General features: G+C 38.9%; 1 protein-coding gene across 10 annotated transcripts in view; it reads right to left on the bottom strand.

Annotated features, from left to right (window-relative positions):
- ENAH (ENAH actin regulator) overlaps positions 1 to 21954 on the bottom strand; it is a 116649-nt gene that overhangs the window by 23904 nt on the left and 70791 nt on the right. For 8 of the 10 annotated variants that reach the window (XR_008329683.1, XM_053383042.1, XM_053383044.1 and 5 more), the window contains exons 2-4: positions 9986 to 10151; positions 5837 to 6014; positions 2825 to 2909 (exon numbers count right to left, since the gene is read on the bottom strand). Coding sequence is in view for 9 of the 10 variants with exons in the window: in XM_053383042.1 (XP_053239017.1) it covers positions 2825 to 2909; positions 5837 to 6014; positions 9986 to 10151 (429 nt within the window). In the remaining variant the exon portion in view is untranslated. Of the gene's footprint in view, positions 1 to 720; positions 861 to 2824; positions 2910 to 5836; positions 6015 to 9985; positions 10152 to 15147; positions 15252 to 21954 lie in introns of those variants that run through there. The other 2 variants (XM_053383040.1, XM_053383046.1) reach the window with 2 other exon arrangements.

Below are 21954 nucleotides of genomic sequence, written 5' to 3'. Positions count from 1 at the left end.
CAAAACATCTTTATTTACAGCCTCATCACAAACATTCAAAAGCATGGATTAGAATCATCAGCCAAATCGTACATTTTCTATATTATCCTATATTATCAAATGGATATCAGTCTAGTTCAGCAGTTCCTAATGTTTTGGGGCCTGGGGGCACATTTGAAAATCTAAGAAACTGTCACAAGCACCACAAAATGCCCATTTCACAAAAGAAAGGCTAGCAATGCTCAGAAACCCTCCCCTTCCAACAAAACAAAAAAACAGGCAAAATACCCACTAAACACAGACAAGCTCCCCCCACCCAAAACAGAACAGGCAGACACTCCAATAAATTCAAAAAACCTGTCTAATTTTAAAATTAAAAAATAAAAATTAGAAGGGAAAGGGCACACAGTGGGCACCTGGAGCTGCCTGAGGGTGAGAAATGCTCATGAGGTCCCAGATCTAGTCTATTATTTTTAAAAGATGTAGAGCAGAATGCTGCTGTACACACAGGTAAAAAAACTTGTTTTGGTTACATACACCCATATTCAAATGCTCCTGTGGTACAAAAATGCCTATAAATTTATACAGAGACAAATCCCCCTCAAGTGATTTTCAAAAGTAATACCTCTAGATATTTTCATTAACTTTCATTACATGAGGCCGGCTAGACTTTCACTAAGTGTGTGGAAATGGGTTAAGAGTAATTCAGCTTCTTTGGAAAAATTAAAACTGATTACTTACAGCAGAAGCCGGTCAACCTTTGGTCCATCATACCTCTGAAGGATAAGTGGAGGCCTATACACTTTCATTGTTTCTGAAGTCTGTATACTAATTCTTACAGCTGCCCTCTTTATAAGCATAGGCATGTAGTAATTGCTTTATTTATAGATATTAACTCAATCAGCTACCAACTGATATAAGATACAGCAACGGATTTACATTCATGACATTCGCACCCCTTCTAGCTGCTATATTAACATCATGAATCGTTTAAAGATATATTATGAACTAATGCTCTATTTAAACACAACAGTTAGGATCTTTTATTCTGAGAATCTTAAAATGGGGTTCCGGATATTATATTCAACGGAGAATGCATTAGAACTGAACAAGCCCAGCAATTATTTTAGCTGTTTGTTGCTATCTGTGTTGGTGTCAACCGTCCTGAAAGACTCTAGAACACCCTCCAGATGTTTTTGGATTACAACTCCCCGACCAGCATGAAGGGTTGCTGGGTGGGACTGCTAGTCCACAGCTCCTGGAGGGCACCATATTGGCATGGGCAGTAGCTGCAGGAGGCAATCCACATTTGACAAATATTTACTTCACGTTAAGAGAAGTGCTGTATGTGTACAACAACAAATGCACAATCTAAGAATATCATTCACTGGTCTGATCAATTCCTTACTTTCAAACACTACCCATACTTTTGTGCTTACAAAAGAAATAACAGCAATAAGTTATCATTTAATCCCACCCTCCTGTCTCCCTAGAACATATTCTTATGCCTGAAGCACCCCTTACAGATCTATTAGCTACTATCAATGCTCAAGTGTTCTTATAAGAACTGCCCCCCTCCAAAATGTTTAATATCAGTACCCTATAATTGCTTGGTTCTCAGCCTATCCTTGATGGACATCTTATAAATAAATCCCATTAAGTTCGCTGGTGCTTATAAGCGTATAAAGGATGGCTGCCTTTAGCACTTTAAAGAAAGCTGAAAATAATACAATTAAACCAGCAGTTCCCTTTGGGAATCTCCTTTTAAATACCTTAATTCCCCCTTTCCTGCTCAGTCTTCTTCTTCCTTAGTATGCTGTACCCAATTCCTTCAGAACTGCTTCATAGGGTCTGCTTTCTAAACATGTTACCATCTGTGTACATTTCCGATGAACCTTTTCCAATTGTTGAAATTAAACTTAAGCTCAAGGAATCATTCCAAACCCCCCCCCCCAAAAAACAAACTAGCATGAACAACTTGGGAAAGCTGCCTGTCCTATATATCTGACTGGATGACATCACTGTATTTCTTACAAAAATGGCTCCTACAGGCCATTTTGCACTTCAAAGTTGGTATTGATTGTTTTATATATTTTCTCTAACACTAAATATAAGACTGCAAAATGCAGAAGGTTAAAGAAAGCAATATAATAACAAGTATAGTTCTATTAGGTCCATTAACATTAAGTAGTAAACCATAGCCTTGGTAAAATGCAGTTTTACAACAGAAACAAAACAAAAAACCCTCCATAAAGAAATATATCAACACAAAAATTACCCCCCCACACACACTTCTGTTTATTAAACAATGGCTTTGTGTAATGTACACATCTTGCCCTGCGGCTTAACAAAACACAGTGTGAAGCCATTTTGGGGGTGAGGGTTGTCTTATGAACCTTGGTTTGTTTTAACTAGGTCTTGGCAGTACATGTGAACCCAATACCCATCATTAACCAAAACCACAAAACTATGGTACAAGAGCAGCTGGAAAACAAACCAATGTTTGGTGACATAAATCATGGTCTGTTTGACCTTGTTAAACCATGGCTTAAACAAGCAATGGCTAGGCATCAAATGCAAAATGGGCCAATCTGTGTGGAAATATACATGTCTACTCAGAGAAGGCCATGCTGCACTTTCTGATGTACTATGAAAAGCCTCACATGAACAAATATTTATTTATTAAATAAATATCTACATTGCACTTCATCCAAGGATCACAGGGTGGTTTACAATATAAAAACACAAAAATACATACCATAGTACTAAACAATAACTGCCCCCCCAATAAATACTTGCCCAATCACCATCATAATAGTACTGTTTTATGCAAAACCACACTAACCTTCTCTGGATTTCTAAATCTTCTTGTGATGGGCCATTTTGCACCTGTGGGGGAAGTTGTGCATTTTGTCGAGGCAACGTTGGACCTAGTAAAGCAAGTTACACTTCAGCTGTTATGCAAAAGTCACATGTAAAGTCCAATAAGAAATCAACTTTCAATTTTTGACTACTTATTAAATTTCCAGCAAATAGCCTACAAAATACATAAAACAAACTGAGCATCGCCATCAATATTGCTCCACATCTTTTCAAAATGTAAACTGATATATTCAGCAAGAATATGATGAGTGTGGAGAAAACACATATTTATAAACCTTTAAAAGATTCCAAAATTTTAAAACAATTCTTTGGGAAGCAAGATTACTGTATATACTTGAGTATAAGCCAACTTTTTCAGCAGATTTTTTACACTGAAAAAGCCCCCCTCGGCTTATACTCGAATAAGCTGACGGTCCTCTCTTGACAGTTTTACTACCCTCAAAAGTTTTCGGTGTGGCTGCCTGGAAAAGGACATTCTCTGCGGCATTCCCTAAGTGGTGGAATTCCCTCCCTACATAACGCAGTTTTCCTGGGCCTCTGGCAGCTGAGCTGCATACTTTTAGGACCCACCCCATTCCCATGACTGTTAATTTGTTTTAAACTGTTCATAACATTGTATTTTAAATTGTTGTGGGCTGCAGGCCTTCTGGTGAAAGCAAGGTAACAAATTTATTAAATCTTCATCATCATCAGTAAAGGAGTTGCTAGAAATAATTGTTCTAGGATATGTGATCAACAGTTCAAAATGAAGCACCAGCTGCAGCGTGTTAAATAGCAGATCATGTGCTGTGTGGTGACTTACAGGTCAGTCTCATACACATCCTCAAAATAAAATGCAAACAAGTTCTATATGGTATTTACTCCAGGACAAGGGAGCCTTTTCTCCTGTTGTTTTTCTCCTAGTTTTAGTTCTGACAGTTATTTTGCATGCAACTTTAAAAAACAATTCTTTTTCAGGCACCTGACATATTTATTGAGATAATGTTTATTCTGCCTGTTTCTTAAAAAAATCAATCTTTTTTACTTGAAACACGATCCATGAAGTGTGGTGAGAGGGGCTTTGTGACTGTCACAAAGATGACAACCTTATATAGCAGGACTAGAGAAACTTTGTCCCTCCAGATGTTGCTTGACTAAAACTCCCATCTGGAGTTCTGGCCACGCTGGCTGGGACTGATGGGCCAAAGGTTCACTAGTCCTGCTGTATGTTTGCACTCTCACAATAGCCATATAGGACTCTGTGCATCAGTATCCACCCTAGATTTTCAAACCAAACTCCTTTTTTTAAGCTACCATCTCAAAGCTAAACTAGATGTGACTGCTGTCACATATTTGATGTTATATTTTACAAAAATTAAATTAAAAAGCAATGTAGATGAGGACAGTGGATTGTTGGGCAAGATTTTTAATCATTCCACCCCACCTCATGGTACCAACTAAAAACATCCCCACCCCAAACCAGTATTTTCTTTGTCTGAATAGCAGAGGAAATTGTTAAATAACCCCTGCCCACAGCCCTAATACTGATCAGAGCTATATGCTGCTGTTTAAATCTTTAACAACAGATAATTCACATATTTAATGTATCATCTAGTTTGTCCCTGAGGGGTTTGATGACTGTGAAGCACTGATGAATATATCAGTCACTTAATGCTATGTCTCTCCATTGTTGCAGAGAGCCCTGGGAAAAAGGGGGAGGGGTGGAATGGCTGGCTCTCTTTCAAGAAAAACCATTTTGCATACAGTATAGTTGAAAGGCAACAGGAATGCAACCAACTGCACTACAATGTATGATTAGAGTTCATTGTTATTCAAGCCTGAGAGGTCAGTTGAATTCAAAGTACTGCTGGATAAATCGGCTTGCTGGTCTTATTCACATTCATCAGATGGCACAGAGAACACCCATGTTCTAATTTTGCTGTTCATGCTCCATCAGAAGGCCAATATGAGACCACTTTAATGTTATGTTTTAAGCAATTGCTTCCATTACTTAAATCTGGGTCTTTCCTAAAAGCCATTTCAGGGAACGAATGATTTTTAGCAGGTCTTCTAATTAAGATGTCTTTGTTTTTGACTGACAGAGCTAAGTTTTAAAAATCTGAAGCCTTGGACTATTAATGCATTGACTTGCTGGATCTTCTGCCTAGCAGTTGTTCCTATAGTACCTGTGCAAAGCTCTCTTCGCAATAAAGAAAACACCAAAGCTATTTCATGCTCAAAAGTTTATGTGGACTTCAGTTGTCAAAATGAGTTCAATAAACAGTTCTTTTTTGCACAGCTGGGAGCCCATCCAAGGAGAAGGAAAGCTCTGACCCTAAACCTCTGCTGCCTTGGGGCCATAATCATTTTAAGCTTGGTTCAAACAGTAGAGAGCCATGGGCTTCAAGAGGCACCCTTAGTTGGATATCACCCATTGTGTTATATTGCACACAAATGCTAATAATACTTGCATTAAAGACAAATATATATATATTTCCTAAGCAGGGCCACAATATTTTAAATGCAATATTTTAAGGAATAAAGATAATGCTCTTCCTGAAGGTTTGTGGATCCAAACTGTAGTTTCATCTACGCATTCTTGAAGGTGATTCTTACCCTCTATTGAGGAAGTTCTTATTTCATTCCACCTGGTAGTTTACCTAACACAAATTCTGGAAATACTGCACAGGAACTTGCTGCAGTCTCTTCCCAAATATAAGTAATTACTCACTCTACAATACCCATGAAGTGAACTGTGATGCACGTAAGACTGATTTGCTAATCCTTCACCATATAGGATAGCAGCATTCTGTTATGTACAGTCATAGGATTAAGGCATCTACTTCTAACAAACTCATGTCTATCGGAAAGATAACAGCTTAAGTTAAAATATGTATCTGGACCTTCTACTCCAACTCAAGATAAACAGAACGAAGTAAGATTGAACAATAAGCCACTATTTAAAAACCGTTGTGGAAATTTGTAGCAGCCTTACCAGAGTCTTGTGAATTTAACACTTCTAAGGCATGCATCATGGCACTTGCGAAGACATTGGCATCTTCTTTGCTGCCAAAGTTGAGCCCATACACTTGCCTAGCATCCCGCCACTGATGAAACGTCTGTGTTGCTTGATTGTACTTCAATCCTTTTGGAATGGCACAATTTATTACCACCTAAAAAAATAGTAAAGTATAGTTATGGCTTAAAGGTGCTTTGTAGCATTTTCACCTATGGATATGTATTCCTTCCCCCTTCCCCTTGTTCCAAAAGAATGCGAGAGATTTGCTTATGGTCCTGCCTAAGGGGCCCAATGCCTTGGAATACACTTCCTGTTATCAGCAAATGTTCCTTTCCCTATTGATTTTCCTCAATTATATTGTTTTAATTATCATCCATAAAAAAACCCTGCAGTGCCAGCTAGGTCACTCCAAATAATAATTAAAAAAACACCCCCCACTAATATATTATAAAACAGTAATTTTCCAATGAAAATGCGTAAACGGTCGTTAAATAAAGATATTTCACAGCGTTTGACTATATTGTTTAGCATTAATAGAAATGGGCTGAGAAGAAACTTAAGAGGCAGTTAATGAGCAACTATGTGCACAGTTGGAAGAAAATGCTAAGTACAACTCCTCTTGCGACTCATTCATTCAGACACGTATTTCTCATAGTTCCAACTTCATTTAGGGATTTTTCCCTTTTTTTTTTTTTAAAAGGCAGAGGTACATATATGCCCCAGTACCAGGCATACCCTCTCTGACTAGAACAGAGGGCTAGGTGTAACACAGTATCACTCTCTTCCATCCTCCTGCCCCAATGAGTGCAGCTCCAGGTGAGATTTTGCATTGGAAACAGGTGCTGGGCCAGTAGGGCAGTACAGAAGAGTTGCGCCAGAAGCGGTTTAGTCCTGCTGGCTACATGACCTGGAAAGCTGTCTGTGGACAAACGCCGGCTCCCTCGGCCTGAAAGCGAGATGAACGCCACAACCCCATAGTCGCCTTTGACTGGACTTAACCGTCCAGGGGTCCTTTACCTTTACCTTATAGAAGAGGGCTAGGGAAGAAAAGCAGCACCTGCAGATGAGACCTGCCTTTGTGTCACTTGATTTGTCTGTGGGGAAAGGCTTGGGGATAGATTACAGAGACTATTGTTCCCATGTTCTTATATCCTCTTTCTCCATTGATCTTTGATTTATGTTTGGAACCGTTGGCATATGCAATTAGACAGAACAGAAAGATTTATGGTTTGTGCATGAGCAAGTGGAATTTAGATTAGCTTTGTCTGAAGATGATTTGCTACTATTTGTTAGCAGGCCTGAAACAGTTATATCAGAATTTATCAGATCAATGGATAAGTTTAGTCAGATTCCAGGATGAACAATAAAGTGGTTAAAATAAGAATGCCAGAGGGCAAGTCTAAATTGCCTGCTGTGTATGTCTTTCACTAAGCATTTTCACTAGGGATTTTGGTTTCTACAGATATTTCTCAAATCATTAAATTAAGCCTAAATAGGTTCATAACTGAGATCAGGCACTACTTAAACTTAGCACTTAGGGGTAGAGTTAACACATTTAAGATGTACTGCCATGAACAATAATTTTTCTTAGCGGTATTTGTCAACAAATTTCCAAGCATATTTTCAGAAGTTTAATGTATTATTTTTTGATGTTTATTTGGGGTAATTCACCACCTCGTATATCACTTAAAATAATAAAATGGAAAGATGATTTAATTTTCCATATTTTATTTTATACTACAAGGCATAAACAAGTAGCAAGTTTCTTTTTCTAGGAGTACCCCCAGAATGGGCAATTTGAGAGTTGGCTCATGTAATACCTCTTTTGGGATGGGTGGTGCTGCAGTCTATACATGTAAAAAAGGGTCTACATCACCAATTTCAGCAACTAGGGAGTCACTGTGTATGCTGGCTTTCGGCTATAATTTGATCCATATGCTGATAGTTAAATTAACTTCATGGGGTAACCCTGATTTAAAGATAATTCTTTCTATGGAAGAAGTGGCTAGATTCTGGGATTTATACATTAGATGAGCTGATAGGAACAGATGGAGAATTTTTACAGTTTTCTTTATTGAGGGCCAGTTACTATTTACCAATGAGTGCTGAATGACAATATTTTCATTACAGCACCTGTTGGTGTCTATTTATGGTCCATCTGCAGTGCTTGCTTATACCCCAGGTGAGAGATGGGGTGGGATTCCCGTACAAGATGGTTTCTTCTGTTTCTCAGCTGTGGCTTGACATCTTTATGGTGGGCTGTACATGTGACCTATTGTGGATTGATGTCTGCATGGCCTGGTGGCATGATAAAATGTGTATTGTTACTTTTACTTTTGCAGAGTGTTCCACATACAGGATATGTCTTGAGGGAAGGATATCAGAGTAGAAGGTGATCGAAGGGAAGGGTAGGCATTACAGAATGAGATGTTGAAGGGATGATGACAGGTATTTGTGTCTGATATTCCTCATTAAACTCCCCCTTATCGCAGCATCAATGGATAATCTAACACTGTCCCCTTCAGTCTGCTGGTTCTTCTGCTGGATACTAGGTCAGTTCGCAATGAATGCTAATCCATGATCTGAGTGTGGTTCAGCAGGCTAAACTGGTTGAGGCCAGGTAGGCCAATTTGACTCAGCTCTGCCCACCCAGGTACTTGGTGCGACATCAGCCCAGAATGGAGAGACTATCCACATACCACCATCATGTACCACCTTCCTTGGAGCAGCACTTGAGGATCTGCATCTGACGCTGGGCCAAAGAGACCGGTTAAGGGTGCTATTGCTGTACTGCCTACCCTGCTGCTCATCAACCTCCCTGGCTGAGCTTGTCTCAAGTGTGATGCTGGAGAACCCCAGTTCTGTGGTTTTGAGTGACTTCAACATTCATGCTGAGCATGCCTCAGGTCCAGTCTGGGAGTTCATTGCCTCCATGGCAACCATGGGCCTGTCTCAAGTGGTCATGGGTCCAATGCAGAGAGCAGGAAATAGCCTTGATTTAGTCTTTGCTCCATATGGTGTGGGAGGTTGTCTGGAAACGGGGTGGTGGTGAATATCACTTCGTTGTCATGGTCAGTCCACTTCTTGGTGAGGTTTGGGGGTCTGCTCCATCCCCTTCATCATTTTGATTGCCCCTTACTGAGCCCTTTCCAGCTCTACAATATTCTGTTTGAGGTGAAGCAACCAGAACTCTACACAGTATTACAGGTGCAGCTGCACTAAAGATTTGCATGATGATCTTCATTTTGTCTTCAAAACATTATCAATTACATACCTTCGGCTCCTCAGTCATGAATCTGTTGCAACAAATGTTTCTGTTTTGTAAGTCCCTGATATCCTGATCCTTCAGGAGGTAAGCAGTACACATACAGTGGTACCTTGGGTTACATACGCCTCAGGTTACAGACTCCGCTAACCCAGAAACATTACCTCGGGTTAAGAACTTTGCTTCAGGATGAGAACAGAAATCGTGCTCTGGCAGTGCGGCGGCAGCAGGAGGCCCCATTAGCTAAAGTGGTGCTTCAGGTTAAGAACAGTTTCAGGTTAAGAACGGACCACCAGAACGAATTAAGTTCTTAACCTGAGGTGCCACTGTACTAATATTGGTTTTTTAAAATCAGAATGTTGAAGTCACAAATGCAATCCTTTCCGCTTAAGCAGACTGGGACTTTTGTAAAGTTCACAAAGAAATCACACTGTGAGGGTGAGTACGATGAGGGACCCTTGCTATTTTCTAAGTGGCATGATGTAAAAATATAATAATCCTAGCTTCTTCTCCATCTGAAACTGTGATTAGGAACTAGCTGGCTTGTTAAATCAATAAATGAAACTTTGATCTCACCTACACCAACTCTTTGGACTCTACATTCCAAACCCCTCAGATAATTCCACTCAGTTGGCATTATTTATTTTTTGGTAAAAGAGACAATCGATGATAAAAAATGTAGATTTGTGGTGAAAATCGTCTGAAAGCCTCTGACATGTTTGACTGTTCCATTATTCTATTAAGTTAAAGGCTCTGAGGTGGATCCAAAAGTTCATCTCCTTCCATCAATGTAAGAGAACATTTACATCTGACCAACTAAAATAAAAGGCCATTTTAATTACTTGAGCTTAATCACTTACCTGATGATCCTGAATCTTTCTGCCAACTACTCTAAATGTATTGTTGCCTGTATGATGATATATATGAACTCTGCTAAATCCAGTAGATCCACCAGCTGGTACCCACTTCTTATTAGCATCATCATAGACCATTACAGCAGCCCGTGCTTGGCAGATGCTCTGCTCACTGTTAAAACAAAGGAAAACAAATTATTAGAAGGGAAAAAACAACAAGTGATGTTAAATGTCCTATATGAAAGGAAACACCTTTTCAAAACAAAGGCAACATTCTACCTCTCATTTCCCATTCTGAAACGTTCATACATAGTTTCATTAGTCCAATCAGACACTGTTTCCAAACAGTTCATCTAATTCTTCTGAATAGGGGAAGAGGAGGGATGACCACGGTGGACCAATTTATGTCATTAAAATAATAATAATCCAATCTTGCAATTCATACGTTTCTAACCCACTTTTCAAAGCACAAATCTTCACAAAATGGCTTATAATATTAAATTGGTATAAATACACTTTAAAATGAATGAAAATAAACATTGTAAATACAGCAACAACTTGGGCTCACAGTGCCTTAAGGACTGCCTAAGCCTTTATATCCCAGTTCGATGACTGAGATCATCCAGAGTAGCACTGCTAGTTATTCCCCCCAGCCCCATGTTAGAGGCCTGACCGGACTCAACCAGAAGTTCAGTATTTAGTGACACTGGTCCCAGGTTATGGAACATTCTTCCAACAGAGATTCAGTAAGCATCCTTGCTTTTAACTATTAGGCTTCTCACTTCTCTTGATGTATTTATTTTTAAATACAGGTAGGCCTCCACAGTTGTTTAAAACAAACCATGGTTTAATCTGAATGTTCAATATGCTAGTGCAAGCTACTCACAGAGCTCCCCCTCCCTCCTATTGCACAATGGATGAAACAAGCTCTAATCTGGTTTGTCGTGCCAACAGAACAAAGGTTCCATGATTTGTTTCCTCAAGCAAACCACAAAACGCTAGCCAGTAAGAAACCTTGGCTACCACTTATGACTTGTTTGGAGGAAACAAACCAACAGCCCCAGATTTGGACAACATAACAAAACAGACTGTGACTTGTTTAATTTGTGGTGGAAAAGATGGGATGCCACAGGAACCTTTGAACATTGTGTAGCAGTATACTGCTCATTCTCATTAAATCATGGTTTGTTTTAATCTAAAGTTTAATATGAGATGTGAACCAGACCTATTCAACCTGCAACTTCAGAGCACAGATTCTTCTTCCATTTATAACTGCCCAAACATTCCATGACCCCTATTAATCTGGGAATCTGGCTTTTAGCCCAGATTCCAAGGGACATAAAGCAGAGTGCGGCTCAATAGGATTTACAAAAAGGAGCATAATGTTAAAAAGCCTGCTAACATATTCTACTGTCCTGAACAAATAGCTGCTAGATTCATCCGAGGCATTATCCAACCAACACAGAACACATACTTGAGTATTGGAGACTGGCTGGAAATTATTCAATATGGCAGGGGTCAAGTCAAACTGGGCAACTATAAAGTAACCTGAATGTTCTTAGTCAAACCTAAAATCAAAAGTTGCATTTTAATCTTTTCAGAACACCATCTCTCATTACTACATATTTATTTATTAAATTTTATTATAATTTCCAGTGCTACATGATAACATGAAGCAAACTGAAAGCAACAATGCATTTGAAAAAATATGGAAAAAATAACATGAAAAAACCCTGCTATCTTCTAGGACAGGGGTTAGCAACCTTTTTCAGCTGTGGGCCGGTCCACCGTCCCCGGACTATATTTTTTTGGGGAAATGAACGAATTCCTATGCCCCACAAATAACCCAGAGATGAATTTTAAATAAAAGCACACATTCTACTCATGTAAAAACACGCTGATTCCCGGACGGTCTGCAGGCTGAATTGAGAAGGCAATTGGGCCGCATCCAGCCCGCAGGCCTTAGGCTGCCTACCCCTGTTGTAGGAGGATCAAATATTTTGTCAAATGAGCCATTAACCTGCAGATTTATGTTGACAACACCTTGGGCAGTTTTCAGCATTTTCATCCCCCCGCCCCAAAAATTTAAATAGCAGTATAAACTTCCCATATATTTAGTTGTCATGTCTTAAAAGACTTGTCTGAATTTGTTTCATTATAATAGTTAAACCACACTAAATACACATTTGAAATATGTCAGTTCAACTATTTTTTGCTTTTGTAATTATATAGCATATAAATTTAACATGAAATGCTAGTTTTGATTTGTTCTCTAAATATAAATTAAATAAAAATGTTAACACAGGCTGTATCAATTAAGGGCAGCAATTTTTTTAAAAAAAAATCTTTCTAGAAAACCACCACATTACTCTATGGAAACCGGGGGGGGGGGGGAGTATTACATTCAGCTATTTTTTAAGTATAAACCATTTATTCAGTATAATCTTGAAGTATAAACAACCCATTCAAGTTCTGCCCTTCCCCGCTAGAAAACATCCACCATGACACGGGAAAAACAGGACTAAAAATACAATAGGATCAGATATCAAAAATGAAACATAAAAACAATGACTACATAGCTCATCCTCAAAGAAACTGCAAGGACATCTGCTTCATGAGTGAGACAAACTAGCTTGTGGTGTTTGACGCATACTTTCCCAGCTGTTATTTGGATAGCTCTTTTTTTAGATACAACCACCCTACTTCTAGATCCAACAGAAATGCCCAGAGTACAATGCCCTTTCCTCAAATACTTGGGAAAAGTTAAAGTCAATGTACTTCAGTAAAGTACACTGAAACCAGACCATTTTCACAGTCCTAAAACATTCTCAGGTCATGGTTGTTGAATAAAAATGAGAAGATAGTCTGCTAGTTTAAGAGAACACAAGCACTAGAGTCAGTGCATAGATGAACATTATGAACATCAAGAGTGAAGTCCTTTCTCTATCACAAACTACATTATTCTATCTTTAAACATTTGTTACAGCACAATCCTAGACATGGTCTACTCACAAGTAACTCCCAGTGTGCTCAAAGGGGCTTATTCCCAGATAAGTGGGTACAGGATTTCAGCATGTATAAACTAAAGTGTTGGCGGAGGAAAAAGAGGTCACAATTAACCTGGATTGGGGTTATTTATGAAGACTTAGGATATTACCTAGAAAACTAGAACCTGTTTTATATAGCAGCCTTGCAGCAAGACAGTCATCTCTTCATATTTAACTGGCTTACTGAAATAAACCTGCACAGAATTAGTCCAGATCACCCACCAACACAAATGTAGCAGCTCTGTTGCACTAATAAGTGAGCAGCTAGAGCTTGTGGTTTGTTGTAGAAGCCTTTTAAGCAGTGGGTACCAGCATGCTACTAATCTGTGTTAAACCATAGTTATTTTCTAATGTTATGTGCAAACTGCATTCCAATGTTAAATGCTGGATCCTGACCAAAGAGCACACCATGTTGACTAGGTTAGTTTCTCGGGCATTTAAGATCTCAAGCAGATACTCAGTGGTAAAGCATTTAGGGGCACGTTAGTGATATCTCCGTCACAATTCTGATGCAGATATTGGATGCAAAACACAGATTATGCCACTTGCCTTACTCAGACTTTATAACCCCTGTCTATACTTGGTACAAAGTAGAAGTTATTTTAGTTAAGGCTGTTTCTAGAGTACACCAATGTATGTCAGCTGTGTTATTTATTGCAAAGGTATTTAGTCTCTTCATGCTATAAACGGAAAAACCAAATCAATAACCCTAGAGTATTTGCACCGTCACCAATAGACAACATGAAGCCTAGCTAGACAAGACAAGAATACTTAACTAGTTTTTCCAGAGGGAATTGCAGTTTGAGAACTAAATCAAAATGTGCAAGCACAATAACTGAGAGCTTTCAATGCACAGTGTATCAAAATGAGGTATTGGAGAAAATGCAGTATTTTACTGGTATGCATTGTTTGTTGGAGCCCCCCCCCTAACTCCTGCTCTGAATCCTTTTTATACTATACTATACTATACTATATATATATATATATATATATATATATATATATATATATATGCATACAAACACACACACACACACACACACACACACACACATCAAACCAACTCATTCATTACCCTCCTGGATGGGAGGGAAACCAGGTCTTGGGTTGATTAACATCCTTTTAAATGTCTTGTGGAACCATGAGCTAGTTTTCAATTAAGTTTTACTCAGAGTAGAACCACAGGAATTAATGAGCTGGGTTAGGCCCATTATCTTCTACAGGTCTGCTCTAAACTTTAGTAGAATGCCACCCATGATTTACAGTGAACAAACTTTATCTATTAAAGGGTAAATCAATTCAAAGTCGCTTTTTCTTTGCCTTTTCAGTTGCAGTTTTTCCTCTAGGGAAATGATGTTATAGATTATGCTACTGTTATATAAACTGAAGATTTGTGCTCCTAACAAAATAATTTACTATGCTAGTTAAATGTAAGATTTATTTGGATTTAGTTATAAATGGCATTACTGAGATAGTAACAGTTCAATCTTAAACACTAACTTTGTTTGGAAAACCAGTAATGACTCATTTCCCCCCTTTAAAATGTTTTTGGAAAACAGCATGCTTTAAGCAACTAAGATACAAAATTATATTGGTACAAAAACCTTTTCTTGGCACACAGCCCATTTTTGTTTTTTGTTTAAAAACATTTTATCTATGATGCAAGGAGAAACCAGATCAACCTTTCTGTTTATCCTAATAAGAAGAAAACGAGTAGTACCTGAGCAGTTCAAGTACTGTTCAGTAAAGAATGACTTTCACTATTAACCCTAAAAGGTTCAAAAGGATAAATATAACTATCTTACAAGTACTCGGAGAAAACGCTTCATGTGGGATATCAGTCACTCCCTTATGTCTGTCAGAAAGTCACATGTGCAGGAACATCTTCCAAATGTACCTTTAATTCCTATTTTGTTAATTGTTTTGTAGTGCTCAAGCTATTCGTGCTAAAAATAGTTTGCTACATATAAAAAACTACGTGCAACTATTAATTTCTTGTTATCAGAAATAGATCAACCTCTTTTCAACAACAATGTAAATTAATTTAAAAGTTTGTATTATCTTTCAGAAGCAGAATTTCTGTACGTTTTATCACAAGCAAGAGCTATGGTGTGTACTTACATTGCTACAGGCAGCTGGAGCACAGCCAAGGGTATATCTGCCAGTTTCATGGTTTGCTGCTCTTTGTCAGACAATCTTAAAATTCTCATAGTAAAATGTATAACCCCCCGCAATGGGTATTTCTCAAGACTTTTGAGTGCTCAACTAGACTAGAAGCTTGAAAGTAATGTCCCAATTTCTAATTAAGTCAGAGAGTAGTCTTGCAAGAATGTAACTGGTCCCTAAAATAAACATGCCACTGAAATCTTAGCCATATGCTATAATTCTTTTCCTTCCTGAACTCATTCTCTAAATGTAGTAGGTAACAGTGAAGTGTATGCAGGACTCAACTGGAGAAACTTTTACCAGGCTACTACAAAGTGACTACCACAGGCATTCAGGCAAGGGCATTTTCTTCTGCATAAAGTGTTATGAAGGAATACAAGCAGAAAATCGGCATGGAAGATTTCACAGGTTGTGCAGAAAAGATTGATGAGCACAATGCATCCATCCCAGCAATTCTGTTTAAGGGCAGGTTAAAAATACCTTAAAAAATAGAGCAGCACAGACAGGTCCTACTCCTGCAAAATCATTCCTCAACTGTTTAATCATGGTATTTCTCCAAAGGAATCATTCCACATCGCTCCTTCATATGGGAGATTACACCAAAACAGTCCTACTGAATGCAACTCGATCCACAAGAAATTAAAATACACAATATATATCTGACTGCCTCTCCCAATACGAACCTATCCGGACCCTTCATCTGAGGGCATTCTCCATGTGAGGGAGGTTCACCAAGAGCAAAGCCTTTTGCGTTGGGACTCCCTAGCTGTGGAATTCTCCTCAGTGAGGTCTAAAAGGAGGTCATCATTAACCTCCTTTTAGCACCAAAATAAAACTCATCTTTTATCCCAGGCATTTGCTGGGAATATGACAAGCTGGTTGACGGCCTACTTGATAAGAATGTCCTTGCTGTTGAAATTTTTGTTGTTTTTCTTTGATGGAATGATTTTATTGAAACTGATTTTATTGAAACTTCAGCTGCTTTAGAATGCAACTGCAGTTGGTCCAAAATGCAGACACTGGCAGTGAGATGATCAGACCACCTGGCAGGATCTTACTGGACATAAGGGTGAGGGCCCTTTTACATGGGGACCCTGTGACACTGGAAGTCCCTCTCAGTAGAAAAGCAATCAAATGCCCTGGCTTCAAGGATTTTGGAAGAACTTTTTTCTTACTTGCCTTCCATAAGCGATGTTTTGTTGTTCAGACTATGGCTATTCTCTGCTGTTCTACTGGATTTTCTGGGGGGTTGGGGGGCAATTCTATTTCTTTTGTAGAGTCATGTTTTTCTGTATGTTGTATTTTATTGTTGTAAGCCACTTTTAGCAGGCCCCACCTAGAAATGCTTTAAAATAAACAAACTCCCATCAACCCCAGCCAGATACAGAGCACAAAGTTTTGGAAGACTGGCCTAGTCTTGGGCAGAACTGTCTGCCCTCTTTGATCACTAGATGTCCTTAGGCTGCAAGGAAGCAATGGGTCATCATAGCACATGACAGCTACTTGAGGCAAGTACTCATTTTTTGTGACATCAAAACTTGCATGGGTGTCTGAATATGAGCACAATATGCACAATATGCAATCCATCAAGTATGCTATTTTTAGTTTTACTTTTAGCATTTAAAAATGCTTATGAATTAAACTATTAATAGTGCAGGAAATTTTATTACTATATGTCAGGGACGTTCAACTCCCAAGAGACTGCGATCTACTCCCACAATAAAAAGCTGGCAGTGATCTACCCATTTTTTGGGGGGGGACACCAAAACTGTTGATTTTTTTTTTAGGGGAGCGAGTGAGGGCCAGGGCCGGATGCTTCCCCCCAGGGAGGAAATTAATTGAGCCGCTAGCTGCAGTCAACCTGTTGGACATCCCTGTATATGTTAAAAAGAAGCATCTAACAGATTCATTTTCAGCTGTAAAGGTTCTGGCACTCGCCTACTATCAAAGGACAGCTTCACAATACAATGAATGCTCACTACATATTCCAGTGCTGAACACTAATGCTTGAAGGCAAGCTTATGGCAAACAAGTAAATATGTGCTTGCTAAGCATCTGCTTACTACATATGTGCTACTTCATGATGTTCATGATGGGAACATGCTGCAGAATAAGCAGGATACATATTAGACAACCAATCCTATTCTGGGAATACCAGCTGGTATTCTAAGGCAACCTGGAATTGTGATGCATTAAACCACATCTCAGTGTACGCAGTCTTGCCTTTCACTTTCTTGTAACAAACTTTGAGCAAGCTGTACAGAAAAGCTTACAAGATACAGTTGTACCTTGGTTCTGGAACACCTTGATACACGAACATTTAGCCTCCCGAACACCACAAACCTGGAAGTGTGTGCTGCTGTTTTCGAACGTTTTTTGGAAGCTGAACATCCAATGCAGCTTCCACAGCTTCTAATTGAGTGCAGGAAGCTCCTGGAGCCAATTGGAAGTGGCACCTTGGTTTTTGAACATTTTCGGAAGTCGAACAGACATCCGGAATGGATTCTGTTCAAGACCCAAGGTACGACTGTACCTACCATGTTAGAGCAGCATTACCGTTCCTGCATTAAGTCTATGCAGTCTCTGTCAGAACTCTGCCATAACTAATTTACATGGAGCAATTTTTGAGAAATGACTTAATTCCTCTCACAGTCACAACTGCTCAGTATACACATAGAATATATGGAGGGAAAATGTATTCTTGTCTCTGGTGCAGATTTTGAGGGTACACAGAGGGTTGCAGAGAAGAGGAGAGGAATGAAAAGTCTATTGTGCAAGCTGGATACAACCCTTAGTTCTTGAACGTCTAAGATTGTAACCTAGATTCCCCCACCCCCAAACAAGGGGTTAGTTACACACTATAGACAGGCAAACTTTTAGAGATAGCATTGAAACAGTTTACCATTGTAGCAGATCACTTTACAAGAGGTGTATGTGTTGTTTTCAAGTACTTAAGCACAATTGTTACTCTTCTACAAGAACCGTAGAAGTAATTTAAGACTTACTGGTGGAATTTTTTTAAAAAGAAAAATTGTCTTTCTTCATATACAAATAGAATAATGTATGGAGTATGCATGCCACCTACCTAAGTGTTATAAATCACTTGTGTAGAACAGCCCTTGGGGAACAAGAATGCCGTATCAATCAGCAAGTGCTCTTAAGCTTTCTAAAAAGTTCTATTTGCTAAATAATAAATAATTGTAGACTAGGTGGCATTTCTTAACCTGTTTGCTAATCATCTGCAGGGTGTTTTGTTTGTTTGTTTGTTTTAGCATTCACCAGATATTTTAAAGGAAAACAGTTTCGTCTCTTGCACTGAAGAACCACCATTCATATTGTTAATTAATGTTATGTTCTGAAAAGCTTTGCACAAATTGTGAAGTGAGAATCAGTACAAACAAGGAGGCAGGGGGGAATGCCTTAAAAACAGATGCAAAATATTCAGTGAAGACTGCAAAACATAGTAGATGGCAGGCGCTAGCCTTGAAACTCCTCCCAGTATCTTGACAGAAAAAAGGAAGAAAAGCCCACAATGGCTAGCACCACCTTTTAGCGAGTATTACTTGATTCAACTAAAAGCCAGTCAAAAGTGCCTTTACTGTAGCTCTCTATCCTCTTGCTGGCTATAGGGGAAATAATTTTGCTTAAGTAGTGTCAAACCATTTGGGTATGTTTTTATTTTATTTCAAAAACTGAAAGACCACCCTTCAGCTAGGGCTGGGCAGTATCTGGTTTTCAACATCATGATATACCACCAGTTAAACAACGTGATACACCAATATATCACGATGTCTGAGATATAATGGAGCTATGTAGAGACACTGGCTGACTTCACTGTTCCCCTCCCCCCGTTGTGATTTTTGCCAGCCCCTGCTCTTGTGATTCACTGCCACTTGCAGGAGGCAGAGGAGAGGTGAGCTGGCAGAGTTAATAGGGGCTACAGGAATCAAGAGAAACATTGGCTGGCTTCATGGTTTTTCCCACTGTGATTTTTGCATAGCTCTCACACACACATCATGATTTGCGATATATTGCCAGGTCAAAAATTATGAAACTGATATCACAATATAGACGTCCAACCACTTTGGATGATATACCAATATACTGCCCAGCCCTACTGTGGAGGAAGCTTCTGAGATCTTCAGAACTTGAAGAAGCTGCTCTCCCAGACCACATTAACTTACTGGGTATGTAAGGGATAAGGCAAGTCTCTCAATCTGCAATCCAGATCTTTAGTGTCATTATTATTAGCACAGCATCTGCTAATGAATATTTTGATGACGCTCCAGTAAGAAACAGTAGTTCTGGTACACATGCCTAGTACACCCTTAATGAAGGTCAAACAGGTGCTGGGGAGCCTTATGTTCCATAATTTAAGAAAGGTGGGCTATAAATCACTACACATAAATAGTAAAAAATAATGGTGACTGGAAGTGTTCCACACAACATATCAACCGTTTTCATCTATTTAAAAAACGGTACAAATTGATGTTATTATCTACAAGGTGCCTGAATTCTGCATACAGATGACGACCATTTTGCACTGGGGTTCCATTCCTGGAGTCTGCACATGTCAGTGGAGAATACATAAGCCTGTTCCGCCCTCTTCCGTGTCCCAAAAGACCCACACATTGGCTGTCTTGTGTCAACTGGACAAGCGCAAAATGGTTGCGGCTTGTACTTAAGTGAACACTTTTCCTCATAGGAACTCTCCCATTGGTTGAGATTGAGGGAGGAAGGTTCACTCCCTTCGTTCACATAATGAGACTGCAGGACATTGCCTCCCGTGTAGAAGTTAAATCCACAGCACACCCAAGACAAATTTTACTACAACCCAACCACGATTCAGGAGACAGGAAACATTCAGACATATGTCTGTACTGTACTTATTATACAGTAGTAATAGAGGCAGTGTAGTATAGCAGATAAGACTAGTACCTGAGAGACTATGTTTCAAATCCCAACTCAGCCATAAAGATCACTGGGTGACCTTGGGCCAGTCACTGCCTCTCAGCCTTACCTACCTCACAGGGTTGTTTGGGGGATTAAATGAAGAGGGGCAGAACCATGTACACCACTTTGTGTACTTTGGAGAAAAAGTTGGGATGCAATAAATAAAAATAAATAAATTAAGCAGTAAGGGTATTTTAAAATCTTAAAACGTTCACTGCTTCTTAAAGCTAATGCAATCAGGTCTTCTGCTCATACTGACTTTTCATAAATCGAGCTCTCATTTCTATCATTCCAGGGCTAGATAAAAAGCAGTAGTTATTCAACGTGTGCATACAGATGAACACATTTAAAATCAGCTCTTGAAATGTCAAATCTCATACTGGCACCGTCTGTGCCTTTCCTATTGTGCAGTTTCATTTAATTGCTATGGCACATATCTCTAAGTTCCAAACCAGCACAGTATCCCAATGCCCTTATGCCACAGAAAGTTGTTCAAAATGCATCTAAATTTTTAGACAACACCAAATATAGAATTATTGTTATGATAAGCAAGCCTCAACAGCTCAGTCAAGAAGTCAGTCAAACCATGCTTTGGCCATCAGAAATATGCTCCCACTAACCACAGTTAGTACACAGGGTACCACCCAAACCAGAACTAGAAATCCATTTTGAATCAACACTGGAGGAAATCTATAGTTAGCAGTAAACAGAATTTGTGGAGTTTAGACATCAGAGCTAAGTATTTTTATTTTTAATTATTTATAGAAAATATTTGTAGCAGTTTACAACAATATAAAATATAAATGCATAAAATACAACATATTTAAAACAACCAAATAAAAATTAAAAAGTAAAAAATTATCCAGTAGCACCTTATAGACAAACTAAGTTTGTTCTGGTATAAGCTTGGTTGGGCTATAAGGTGCTACTGGACAATTTTTTACTTTTTTATTTTTATTTTGATGGTGTCAGACCAACACAGCTAGCTACCTGAACTTAAAACAACCAAGATATCCAATTCACCTAAAGAACATACAACTAGCATACCGTCAAAAATATCCCAGCTAGATCTGACAAACAGCACTTAGAAGCCTAGATTAGCCCCCAAAGGCTATGATGCCAAAAACAAACAAACAAACAAACAAACAAACAAACAAACAAACTGCAGGGCAGGAAGTACAGGAAAGAAACAGAGCGCAAAAGGGGAGAAGCAGCCAAACATGAGGCAAATTCCTATAAATTGAGCCAATAGTTTCAAGGTACTGTACATGTTTTAGCAATCCATGTTACAGTCCAAGCATTCAATTGTATGCATCCTTTAGATGAGCAGCGTTATTTCAAAAATTCACACACTTTAATGACAAACTCTCTGCTTCATAACCACAGGAAATAACCTATATTACATCATCTACCACTGACCTATATATAATTGGCAATGCTAGTAAAGACCATACTACTGACTCACTCCACTAGTGTGGCATATGGCCAATATTCTTATAGAGGGATTACCATTCAATTATTTCCATGCAGACTTGAACAGGAAGTATTTTATCACTTCAGATGCTGTTAACGGCAGTAACCTTCTAAGACAAAAATGGACTCCCACAGAAGGTGGAGGAGGTTTTTAAGCAGAAGTTGGGTGGCCATCTGTCATAGATGCTTTAGTTGAGATTCCTGCATTGCAGGGGGTTGGACTAGATGACTAGAAGGGGGATACCTTCCAAATCTACAATGCTATGTTTCTATGACCTTGCTCACATTTGTTTATGTAAGTAGTTTTCAAGTTGGAACTGGTGAATCCTGGAGTTC

This window comes from Podarcis raffonei, chromosome 3 (assembly GCF_027172205.1).
Source record: "Podarcis raffonei isolate rPodRaf1 chromosome 3, rPodRaf1.pri, whole genome shotgun sequence".
NCBI classification, from domain to species: domain Eukaryota; kingdom Metazoa; phylum Chordata; class Lepidosauria; order Squamata; family Lacertidae; genus Podarcis; species Podarcis raffonei.
The sequence above is the reverse complement of the archived record's forward strand: the minus strand, read 5'-3'. Positions and strand labels throughout refer to the sequence as shown.